At 35.0% G+C, this 12,795-nt stretch overlaps 1 protein-coding gene across 1 annotated transcript; it reads left to right on the top strand.

The window, feature by feature from the left end:
• The first annotated feature begins 254 nt into the window (after window positions 1–254).
• On the top strand, window positions 255–3,203 carry LOC133527172 (uncharacterized). The gene has a single exon (XM_061864064.1). The coding sequence runs from the start codon at window positions 255–257 to the stop codon at window positions 3,201–3,203; it is 2,949 nt and encodes a 982-aa protein (XP_061720048.1).
• The last annotated feature ends 9,592 nt before the right edge of the window (window positions 3,204–12,795 follow it).

Here is a 12,795-nt window from a genome sequence, read left to right as displayed (position 1 = left end):
CAAAATTGTCAACAATATTACAAAATTAAAATTCAAGATTTCGAGAAGATAAAATAAATAAGTTATATTTACAAGCCTACGAGTCAACGCAGAAAAATCGCCGCTTTAAATCAGCTATATTTACTAGATTGGATTTTATGGATTTGGAAAAATAAGATTTCGGAAATAGAATCACGTCAAAAAATTTTCACGTCAAACAAAACAATCAAGATTTCGCTGTGAATTTTACTAATTTTCAAGAATAATATCTCAAAATGTCTCAAGAATTACCGGGATTAATAGCTGAGCAAGAAAATATTTGTGAATTAATTCTCAAAGCGCAAGCGAACTTCAAGAAAACACCAAAAGCGAGATTAACAAGAGGGTACATCAAGACACGAAAAGAATCCATAGAAAATTATTTTAGTCAGTTCGTAGCAAATAATCGAGCCTTGATAAAAATATCAACACCTTCAGACAAAGCGAAATACGAATATTTCAAAGAAGATGTGTATTCAGCGTGCGAGGAAATGTTCATTGATTTGAAAGCAGAGATGACGGACATGCTAGAGGGTACTACGCCGTGCACGAGCAGCACTAATCCAACACCAAGCACCAACAGTGATGACGTGAAGCTACCGAAAATAGATATAGCGAAGTTTACCGGTAACTACCAAGATTGGACTTCGTTTTACGATATGTTTACGTCACTCATTCACAACAAACAAAACTTGAGCAGTGTTCAAAAGTTGCATTATTTAAAAAGCTACTTGTCTGGAGAACCTGCCCAACTGTTGGATCATCTAGCTGTCACTGAAACAAACTACGAATTGGCATGGCTCACGCTACAGAACAGGTATAACAACAAGAGAGTCATTATTAATTCAATCTTAAGCAAGTTGATGAATCAAAAGAAAATTCACGCGGGCACTGCTAAAGCGATTCGAGAGATATTAGATACAACTATGGAGTGTCTTAACAAGTTGAAAGTACAAAACATTAATACAAGTTCATGGGATACACTTATTATATACATCATTGTTGAGAAGTTAGACGTTGAAACACATAAAGAGTGGGAAGAAGAAGCAAGTAATCTGAACCTCACAGAGTTACCTAACATGGTCATGTTCCAAAAGTTCTTAGAAAAGAGATTCCGAGTTTTAGAGATGATGCAACCTAGCCAAACAACGAACATGAACATGAAGAGTACCTACCGAAGCACCCAGAGAGATAATAACTTCACTGTCGAGTCTAAGTCATTTCACGTGTCACCAGCCATCAAGTGTGGATTTTGTAAGCAGAACCATTACTTGAATCAATGCAAAGAGTTCCAAGAGCTTACACTTGAAAAGAAAACAGAGTTCATTCAAAACCAGCAACTTTGCTTTAACTGCCTAATCCCTGGTCATGCTGTCCGATTCTGTAAAAGCAAGTTCTCATGTCAAAAGTGCGGAAGAAGACATCACACATTGTTGCACAACAATACGTACCAATCCAAAGAGAAAGAGCACAAAGAAGAAACAAAACAAGAGAGAGAAAACAAAGAATGCAATCGAGAGAAAGACTCTAAACAAGAACCCAAGCAAGACACGAGATATAAGAGAGAGATAGTTGCCCATCTAACAACAGGAAGCATGACAGGATTGTTATCTACAGCCCAAATTAACGTGGCGAACCACCAAGGAAGAGAATTCGTATTAAGAGCCTTGTTAGACCCATGTTCTCAAGAGTCTTTCCTGAACGAGTCTGCAGCTCAAACTATGGGCCTTAAGAGAAAGCGCGTGAACGGAAACGTATCGGGTCTTGATCAGATGAGCACACCCATCCGATTTGCTGCTGATATCGAGATATCATCACGTCTTAATCCTGAAAAGAAAATGAGTATGACAACTTACATAGTAAAGCGAGTCACAAACATCATGCCTTCAGAGAAACTTACTATCGATAACTGGGTTCATCTAAGAGATTTACAACTAGCCGATCCGACTTACCACCAACCAAGTTCTATAGATATTCTATTGGGAGTAGAAGTTTACAACGAGATGATACAGCCTGGTCTGATCAAAGGCGTTCCAGGCTCTCCCATAGCTTTACAAACCCATTTGGGATGGATAATATCCGGAAAAGTCACAGTCGGAATAGAACGAGAGCGAGAAGAGAAACCATTCATTAGTATGCATTTAAATGTCGAGTTAAATTATATGCTAAAGAGATTCTGGGAGCTAGAGACAATGGATGAAGAGAAACACAAGCTAACAGCAGAAGAGATCAAAGTAGAAGAAATATATGAGAAAACTACCACTAGAGACGAAGACGGACGTTACATAGTAGATCTGCCAATGAAACACGAGCCACCAGTTCTTCCATCTAACAGCCGAGAGATTGCACTGAAGCGCTGGAAGTCTACAGAGAACAGACTTAAAAGTAAACCTCACCTATTAGAAGAATACAACAAAGTTCTAGAAGAGTACATGACGCTAAACCACATGAAGAAAATAGAAACCAAAGATGAAGAAGAAAATGGCGTGTGGCTCCCCCATCACGCTGTGATTAAATTGGAGCGAGAAACGAGCAAATTAAGGGTAGTCTATGATGCTTCATGCAAGGGAAGCGACGGGGTATCCTTGAATGACGAGTTATTAATCGGACCCCCATTGTTAGAAGATCTACGAGCCATTCTCATTAGATGGAGAACATACAAGATAGCATTTGTTGCCGACGTGGAGAAGATGTATAGACAGATACGAGTAAAAGATGAACACACAAATTACCAGAGAATTGTATGGAGACCAGATCCAAAGGGACCCATTGAAGACTTCAAACTCTTAACTGTTACATTCGGAACATCCTGTGCACCTTATCTGGCAATAAAAACTTTAAGGCAAACAGCAAAGGATGAAGGATCGGACTACCCAGAAGCTCAGAAGATGATACTACGAGATTTCTATATGGATGATTTGCTCTCAGGTACAGACGAAGAAAAAGAGGCTATAGAAATTCAAAAACAAGTTACACAAATTTTAATTTCTGGAGGATTCACACTAAAGAAGTGGTGTTCGAATAGCGAAGAGTTTATGACAGCATTAGACAAGCAAGAAAAGAGAGAAGAAACGCAGACAGTCGAAATAAAACGCAAAGAGAGCGTGAAAACATTAGGTATAATATGGGAAGTTAAGGATAATAAGTTGTTTTTTTGTTTAATTATGTTCAAGTTGGAACATTGATTCATTTTATTATTTTCTAATGACGTCACGTCATTTAAGGCGGGAGTATGTTTAGTTTGTTGTTCCAATTTCCTGGTAGATGGCGCTGTTCCAGACGCAAACTAAGTAATGCTAGTTTATCATAGAATCTATATAAGAAACTGTCACATTTCAATATAAATGATTGGTAACGTAGCAACTTATTCAAACAAAATCTTTTTTGCAGTTTACTGATCAAATATCAAATATTATATTGTACATGATAGTCCAAAAATATGAAGAGAAATTAATTAATCATTTTGTACAACGGCATTTTTGTTTGTGTATCAAAGCTCAAAGAGAATGTTTTGAAGTTGATAACTTTTATTTTAATTAAATGATTGTAGTTTTAATTTTTAATGACCTTTAGCAAAAGACGTGTAGGCAAGTAAGAAAAATATTCGTTATAAAAAAATACCTACCAATTTTTGGGGCACACTGTATCGTTTTACAAACTTTGTTATCTTATAAACATTTCTTTTAGTGACTAGAATATCTATTCCATAAAATATTAATCAAAAAAGTTTCAGAAATGTTAGTGACATTATCAAACGTTATTGACGTCGAGTGTCGCCTAAAAGATACAAAGATTTTAATCGAAGCTTTAAATTTTTCGGCATAGATAACTAGTTAAGGATTATTTCACTCACTTAATGACAACGCTAATGCTTACCCGTAGCTATTATACCAATTAAAACTTTTATTAAAACTTATAAAAGTTGGTATGTTAGATAAAACGTAAGATAAATAATATTCAAGATACCTACAGGTATAACATGGTATCGTATTTAAGTACGTTACCGTAAAAACCGTTTTAAGTGAAAATGTGTTTTCTCTAGATAAAACTAGTTTTTTAAACCGCTTTAACTGAAATAAATGTTTGCATAACAGTAACAATAGTAAACTGTTAACCAAGGGATGAAATGACGACCGGTCTGGCCTCGTGGGTAGTGACCCTGCCTATGAAGCCGATGGTCCCAGGTTCAAATCCTGGTAAGGGCATTTATTCGTGTGATGAGCATGGATATTTGTTGCAGAGTCATGGGTGTTTTCTATGTATTTAAGTATTTATAAATATTTATATATTATATATATCGTTGTCTAAACTAAACACAAGCCTTATTGAGCTTACTGTGGGACTTAGTCAATTTTGTGTAATAATGTCCTATAATATTTATATTTATTTATTTATTTATTTATTTATTTATTTATGAAATGGAGTCATTTATGCCGAGGAAGTTCTCACTGCGTTCTAGCGCCAATACTCCGAGGCTGAAATTATGCCTTTCGCCCGTGTTAAACAGTACTTTTCATGTCTAATACAAGGAAAGTAAAATAGGTACATTTTTTTTTAAACATTACTAAGTATATTTTTGAAAGCATTTCTTGAGTATTTTCAATGAACAATTTAGGTAAAAGTATCGTTATTTATGGACTGGGGAATTAAATACAAGAATGGAAATTGTTTTTGAAATCCATTTGTGTGTATTGTGTGTATTATACTAACAAGTTATAGAACCAGAGTGCGAAATAATCTTTTAAATTTTAATTTAATTTCAAATTTCAATTGCTTATCGTAAAAAATAAAACTTCGTACTCGGAAAGTATAATGCTCTAGAGCAGAACAGTATCAGTTTTTAGAACATCAACGACCGTCTTTCAGAGCATGAGAAATGAAAAATATTTTGTTTAGATAAAAATTGGGACTTGTGAACTATAGGTATGTTTTACACCGTCCAACAGGTCGGTTCGTAACTACAATATCTTTTACACTACGTATGGTGCTGCTTTCCCGCACTAGTGCGATAATTAGTTCATTACGTAACTATGTCGAAAGCTTAAAGGACCATATGTACTGTAAAACGTTGTACGATACACGTACGAATAGGTAATTCACAACTCGTGTCGATTTAAAACACTCCCTTCGGACGTGTTTTAATTTATCACCACTCGTTTCGAATTTCCTATTTATCGCACTTGTATCGTAATGTACTATTACAGTAGGTATGGTGCTTTCCCGCACGCGTGCGGGAATGAACACTTCCCGTGCATATGTCGAAACTTTAAAGAGCCATATGTACTGTAAAACGTACGATACACGTGTTTTCGGTCGTGTGTTAATTTATCACCATTCGTTGCGAATTTCCTATTTTCTGCACTTGTATAGTAAATAACTATTCTTAAGGATTACTCCATACCTTAGGCTAATTACTTTTTCACTGTTGACCAACTTATTTATTTAAAGAAAAAAGCTCTTTTTGAGCTATAGGGAGCGTGCATGAACTGTAGGAGGCAGCACAGGAGCCGTCAGATTTTTGGCGCGAGGCGTAAATGTGATGTTTTTTGTTCCGATGTAGCCCACAAGATGGCAGAACCTACTATTCACAAGAAAACACGTGACGTGTAAATGTGCATGTTTATGGTTCCGATTCAGGCCACAAGATGGCAGACCCTCCAACGCGCACGGTCCCTATAGAGTGTATCGTCTAGTTAGTCAAAATTAACTTTGCGGAAAATTTATGCCGATTGAAAAATCCCAGTTAAAACTAGGTTTCACCGAGGCATTACGGAAACTAGATCTAATAGTGAACACGCGTTTTTATTGACACATTACGGAAATCTTGTTTTAAGTACGGAAAACGAGTTTCCATTAAAAGCGGGTATTTGCGATAATAAAGGTATTTAGGTATGTACATCTTGCGACACTCGCCAAAAATTGCGAAAATTCACGAGTATTAATTTTTCTAGGAGATGAATAGCGAATGGTCTAGTAATAAAACATACGAGTAATAATAATGGTTTAAGGAAAACGAGCGAAGCACAAAAATCATAATTTTCCCTTCTCTGTGCCTTTGCACTTCAAAGCCCGGAGGAGGCCAATTCTAATTTAACAATTTGTTATGGTTTTCGTAGCATTAGCTTAAGCTGAATGGAGCTGACAAAAAGCAATCAGGAGTCGTCTCATTACGCATCTCGCTCGCACTTATTGGTACGAGTGAGCTGTCTAGAGCCTGATTCAGTTTAAACAATTTGTTACGGTTTTGGTCTTATTTTGATGCGACGAAAACAAAGAGATGCGTGATCACGAAGACGATAGTTAAATGTTCTGACACATCTAACCACGAGTTTGACACTGACGTAGGTGTACGAGTATTCGGTAGCGAGAGCGTAAACTAACTCACAATGCATCAACTTCGTACTGACGTTTGGTCCAAGTGAGATGCACTGCATTTGAGTCGCTAGGCATAAAACTCAGGGCCAGGATAAAGGCCGTGACAAAATCAGTTCACCTCTCGAGGATTACATGGTTGAAAGTCGTATCAACTGACGCCCATTCTGGCCTAGTGGATAGTGACCCTGCCTATGAATCCGTTGGTCCTGGTAAGGGCATTTAATTGTAAGGGTATATATTTGTTCCTGAGTAATGGATTTTTCTATGTATATAACTATGTATTTATCTATATACGTATATGTATCGTCGCTTAGTAGCCATAGCTTTGCTCAGTTTTGCTTTGCTTATTGTATAGTAAGATTGTCCCCAAATTTATATGCAAACGACATATACAGGGTGATTTCTGGGTCGTGATCCTGAACCACTTTTTCTGAATCTATAAATGATTTACATTATCATACGGTAGTATTTGATTGAAAGATAATTAGTTTGATTTTTATTATTTTTCAAGTAAAATTAATCTTATACGAAGTAATCAATCATGGTCACCCTATGACTTTTGACATACGCTGTATGTAAAGCGACAAGACGTCACATTGAGTAGGGTGACCAAACTGTATGCAAACATGTTTTTTTCTACTTGTCATCTGAAAAATAATCATAATTATTGGTGATATTAAATAATGAGCAACATCATTAGAATCATCTTTGAATTATGTGTGATGTCTTGTTCTCTTGCTCCACGACCCCGAAATCATCCTGTATAAGATGAAAATCGTATCAAATTCTCAAAGCAGAATCGGCCTCGTCCGCGTTTGCCAGTTTTACGACTTGTAATATTAGGGATACGTTTAATAAATTTCGCCGCCTCGCTTAAAGCTCCCACATAAATTAAAACGTAACGACATGAATGCTAATGTTGTTTTCTGACTCACTTAATGCCTTTTGAGGTACCAATTTGTTTCAAAGGACAACTCAAGTTCGGTGCTTTCATCTTCAGTATGTGGAGGCTGTCGACAAAGTTATGATTAATTTAATTATTCTTGGAATAACAATATGCTTTCATACTTATTTTTTGTAGGTATATTATACCGCATATTGAAAATTTTCGCGTTATTCCGAGAATGTTCTCTAATAGGATGCAATTTTCGGAATTACCCGACCGTGAAACTACGCGGGGGGTAAATGTTCCACATCAAACATTTGAGAGCAAAATGGAACTATACACATTATTTTTCTCAAATCATTCAACAAATCTTTGATGATTTTGCCAAAGTCAAGTGTCGTTATTCAGTAGTAACTTTTAAGTGTGCTCGTGGAGCATGATGTTATTCGGTAGTTTCTTTTAATAAAGATATAGCTGGACTTTATTAAAAGCCACGATGGATTGCCGGGTATTGATTAAAACATGGTTGAACGCGTTTCAAGATTAGTTTTTGCACACTTCCACGATAGTTCATTGCATAATAAGATACCAATTTTACACCTTAAACATCATTAATGAGCAAAACATAAAAAAAAACTTGAGACGACTTCGCCATCTTGAATCTATTTCTACGACGACCCCCCTGAACGTTACTCGTTTTACTAGACTTAAAGTCAACATGACTCGTTTTATCTATGAATTCGACAGTGTTAGCGCCCACGTAAATAGCAACAGTAATGTAGCTGCAGTTGCTGTCCGTATGCCAGTTTCTGTTCTGAACCATCACATTTTTTTTAAATATTATTTTTTTTTCTTTTGGGCCGAATCACGCTTGACCGGTTTTTTATTTTTTTCAGCACACCACTTGGTAAAGGCTCTTTTGATTTTTCAAAAACCGATGAGAAAGTTGCATGATATCCACATGTGGGGTAAAGTAATCTAATGCAAATTTTGAGTTGTTTTCATAAGTTGGCTGGTAGAATTGAATATTAAAAGATAATTTTATGAATGTTATATTTAAAAACGTTCATTTGGATTTCATTTGATTTGATTTTGTTTGATATTTTACAGTTAATATTTTCCTCGCGTTGGTGTGGTGAATTTTTTGTGTGTTTTTGGTGGCAAAAACTTTGTGCCTTGAAAGTCTCGCAACGCTCAAGATTCCACTTTTCGAATTTTGAAATCTTACGCTTGCTCATTTTATTTTCTTTTTAACTAGATTGACGAAAATTCGGACGTACAAATTGCGCAGGTTTAGTAAGTAAGTAAGTATTTAAGTAATTTATTTGTATAAAATAGTGTACAGTAAGATGGTCAATAGGCAGGTACAATTTGGTTCAACTATTTTGCCTTAAGAAGGCGTGCAAATATTATTAGCTATTTAAATATTATACATATAGTACATTCATTCATTAATTAACAAATATTTTAACTATACAAATTATTACATATTATTATTTAGTAACAGTGTGTCAATTCGTTTACGGAACCCAAAATGATAGACATAGAACTGTAAAGATTAACAATGATACAAACAATATAAATAATATATGATATTAACCAGTTCAGCTGAAGAGTGGCGTCCTTTTCCTCTGTCTGAGCAGCGTACTGATGCGGCAATAAGTGGTAAAGTTTCCTGCGTATCTCTCTCAGGGGTCCGCGTTCGTGGAATTCTTCATGAGCTTATTCTAGAGCCTTTATTCTTTCCAATGTGTATTACACACTTTTAGCACTTTCTACTGACATATATAGCGTTCCGTTTTGTACTAAGCTGCGCTGTCGGAAAACAAATGGATATTGAAAAGAAATTGTGGCGTCAGGTTTATTGATTTCTCTCAGCAATTACAAAACTCATGAAAGTATTGTTTAGTGAACTGTAACCCTCGTGTAAATTTATTCGATAGCGAAACGTGACGTACGCGTTTGCGTTAAGTCTCATTTTGTATGGGATTTTGAGATTAAAACGTCCCGCTTGGCTCGCGGTTTCTAAATCCCATACAAAATGAGACTTAACGCAAACGCGTACGTCACATTACGAAATCGAATAAATTTACACTAGTGGCTCTGGTTATTCATGGCATCGAATTTTGTAGTTGCCGTTAAACGATTGGTTAAATTTTATAGTTAAGAAAATCGAATCAAGTATGCCTCTATTTAAACAAACTTTTCGTTATACCTACAAGCAAATAGGACCGACTCAAGCTTCTAAATTTTCCATGTAGACTAAGAACTGCACAGTTGAAGGATTACAAGTGTGTAGTTGTAGTTTTTCGATGTATTCTTGTTTTTTTTTTTTTTTACTATATATGTTAAAGCCCGTTTTGCTGCATTCGACCTTATAGAATAAGCTAGCGCAAACGCAAATTCACTATGCGCCAAGTATAGGGATGAGCGCGGGTTTCGGGAAGCAAGAAAGCAAGCAAGCGCCGCATTTTTTCATGATATTGTTTAACGATGCGTCACCTTAAGATAAACTTGTCCATTGGTCATTTAGAAAATGGATATGGCTTTAGACTGGGAACCGATACGATATCTTTAGATTGGGAAACGATACGATAAACCTATATAACCGGATAAGGGCACAGATATATTGAATATACGACATGTTTAGAGTTTGAGAAAAAATGCACCCATGAATTTGACAGCTGAATCTCCATATATTTTGTGGTAAGTGAATTTATCAAAGTTAACTTTTGGTAACCAGAGTTATCGCATGATGTACCTACGAAAGCGCGGCAATTATTTATATTAGCTGTCAAAGCATGAATCTGTCTTTGATAAAACACATCAAATACATTAATCAATTTTTATTTTAGGCGCAAGGCACACTGCATCCGATTTGCACGTCGCTCCGACGGATCGGATGCAGTGTGTCATGCCCCTCAGGTAATACACAGTGTTCATTTAGTCACCTGCAATAATTTACGGGTGAACATTTAGGTCATACTGAGCAACGTTTACTATGAAACCAACTACGAAATCGCGAAAAAAAAATTATCTGTTTCATTTTGGCTGTCATATTTTCTATGGGAGAGTAATTTTTTTTTTCAAATATGGTTGGTCCCATAGTAAAAGTTGCTCAGTATGACCTATATAATTCACCCCGTAATTTATTGCAGGTGACTAAATAAACACCCTGTGTATTACTTGAATTAATTGTATTATATTTATGTAACTAGGTGTATATTGTTTCTTATATAATTATAGATTTTTTTATACCACGACGGTGGCAAGCAAGCATACGGCCCGCCTGATGGTAAGCAGTCACCGTAGCCTATGGACGCCTGCAACTCTAGAGGTGAGAGGTGAGATTGATGAAAAAGCTAGAATTATCGGCAATCATATTGTTTTTATCCATAAAGCCATCAAATGCAATTGAAAGTATAATCGAGTGACGCAATATTTAATCCATTAAACATTCTCATCGGATACTTGAACAACGATTTACTCAAAATGCTTATTTTGCTTTCCCTTTTGGTAAAAGCGTCGTTTAAAAATCATGAGCTCGATTCTGATTTAACAACTTCTGACAAGTTTTGATTTTATCTATATTTGGATACCTAGTACCTTGAAAATCGCTCAATGAAATGAAATTCGTGTATCTCATGCACCAAAATATTCCAAAAATAACGATACTTTTACCTACATTGTTAATAGAAAGTACCCTCACGAAATACTATAAAAGTTTATACTTAGTCCTAAAAACACACATATATTTCACTTACCTTGAAAGGAAAAGTAGAGTGTTTAGCTCGGATGAAAGGCATCATTTCAGCCTCGGACTATTGGCGTTCTCACTGCGTTCGCGCGCCAAACTACCTCGACTGACTGACATGAGTGCTTTTCACCCCTTTGTTAACAATCTACTATGATGTCGTATATTCCTAGATAGTCAAATTGTGCTGATTTTTTTGTTACAGAAATTGTGGCGTTACAAATAGCATGCTTGTATCATATAAGTACATACTTTAAATTATATTGTTTAGAATATTCCTCTTAGGGAATAACAGAAGGCTTTAAGTAAGTAAATATTCTTTATTGCACCACAAAGAAGACAAATTAAAAAAAACAGATTTACAATGTAAAGAAAGGTAGCAACAGGCGGTCTTATCGCTGTAAGCGATCTCTTCCAGACAACCTTAGGGTAGCAGGATATAAAGAACAGTAAGTTTTTAGAACAGGTAGTGCACGAATGAATTAGAGGAATAGGAAAATTACACATACATCAAGCAGACAGTACATACAGTACATTTACAATTTAAATAAACATATAAATATAACAATACATACCTATATTAAAATAAATAAATATTAGATAAATATCTAAATATACATACATACATAATATAACACAGCGGCACATTAAGAAAGAGACAAGTAATGATTTTTCAGTAGGGTTTTAAAGCTTTGAAGAGTTTTCGCACACCTAATATCTAAGGGCAGGCTAATATCTAATTAATTACTAAGTAAATTAAATTTGTATAGTAACTATTGGTACATTTTTAAATGGATTATATGACGTATAATTAATTTAATAATACATCCCGAAGTTTTGAACCCTTTAGAGCGTCCGTGGAAAAAATAAGAAATCTGTCTCAACATACAAAAATAATGAACACAACTATAAACATTAAGGCTAGTTATCTTTACATGCGAAATATAAATACAAATAAATAAATAAATACAAATATTATAGGACATTATTACACAAAGTGACTAAGTCCCACAGTAAGCTCAATAAGGCTTGTGTTGAGGGTACTTAGACAACGATATATATAATATATAAATATTTATAAATACTTAAATATATAGAAAACACCCATGACTCAGGAACAAATACCCATGCTCATCACACGACTAAATGCCCTTACCAGGATTTGAACCCGGGACCATCGGCTTCATAGGCAGGGTCACTACCCACGAGGCCAGACCGGTCGTCAATATGCTCATAAAGCTACTTATTTATAAAATATAATACATAACTATCATTTTAAGTAACATTACTATACATACTAAAAATAAATCATTAAAAATTATAATTATAATATTATTATTATAACATCATTGGAGAAACTTTATAAATAACATGATACTATTAAGTAATACCTAATTTCCAAAATAACAATTTATCGTATTACTTTTTCCCAAAAAAACGTAAGTAAAAACTTTACAAAGTAAAATCGGAGTGATTACTAGCGCGTATTTATTATTTAAAACTTTATTCCACAAAAGAAAAACTTAATGTACGAAAGGCGAACTTAATGCCATGAGGCATTCTCTACCAGTCAACCTTAGGGTAAAGCAGAAAAGAATGTAGGCGATGCGTTTAAAACTAAAAGAAATTGTTATTGAAAGAATTAGAGACCTATTACACATAAATTAATTATAAACTACTTAAATACATAAAGACACATACATACATTACATAAATAAATATATATATACATGATAATACATAACCGATTCGTGAGACTGAT

Source organism: Cydia pomonella, chromosome 17 (genome assembly GCF_033807575.1).
Source record: "Cydia pomonella isolate Wapato2018A chromosome 17, ilCydPomo1, whole genome shotgun sequence".
NCBI lineage: Eukaryota > Metazoa > Arthropoda > Insecta > Lepidoptera > Tortricidae > Cydia > Cydia pomonella.
Note: the sequence above shows the minus strand (reverse complement) of the source record. Positions and strands in the feature narration are given on the sequence as shown.

Coding starts and splice junctions, on each gene's coding strand:
- LOC133527172 (XM_061864064.1), top strand. CDS start 255: ATGTCTCAAGAATTACCGGGATTAATAGCTGAGCAAGAAAATATTTGT.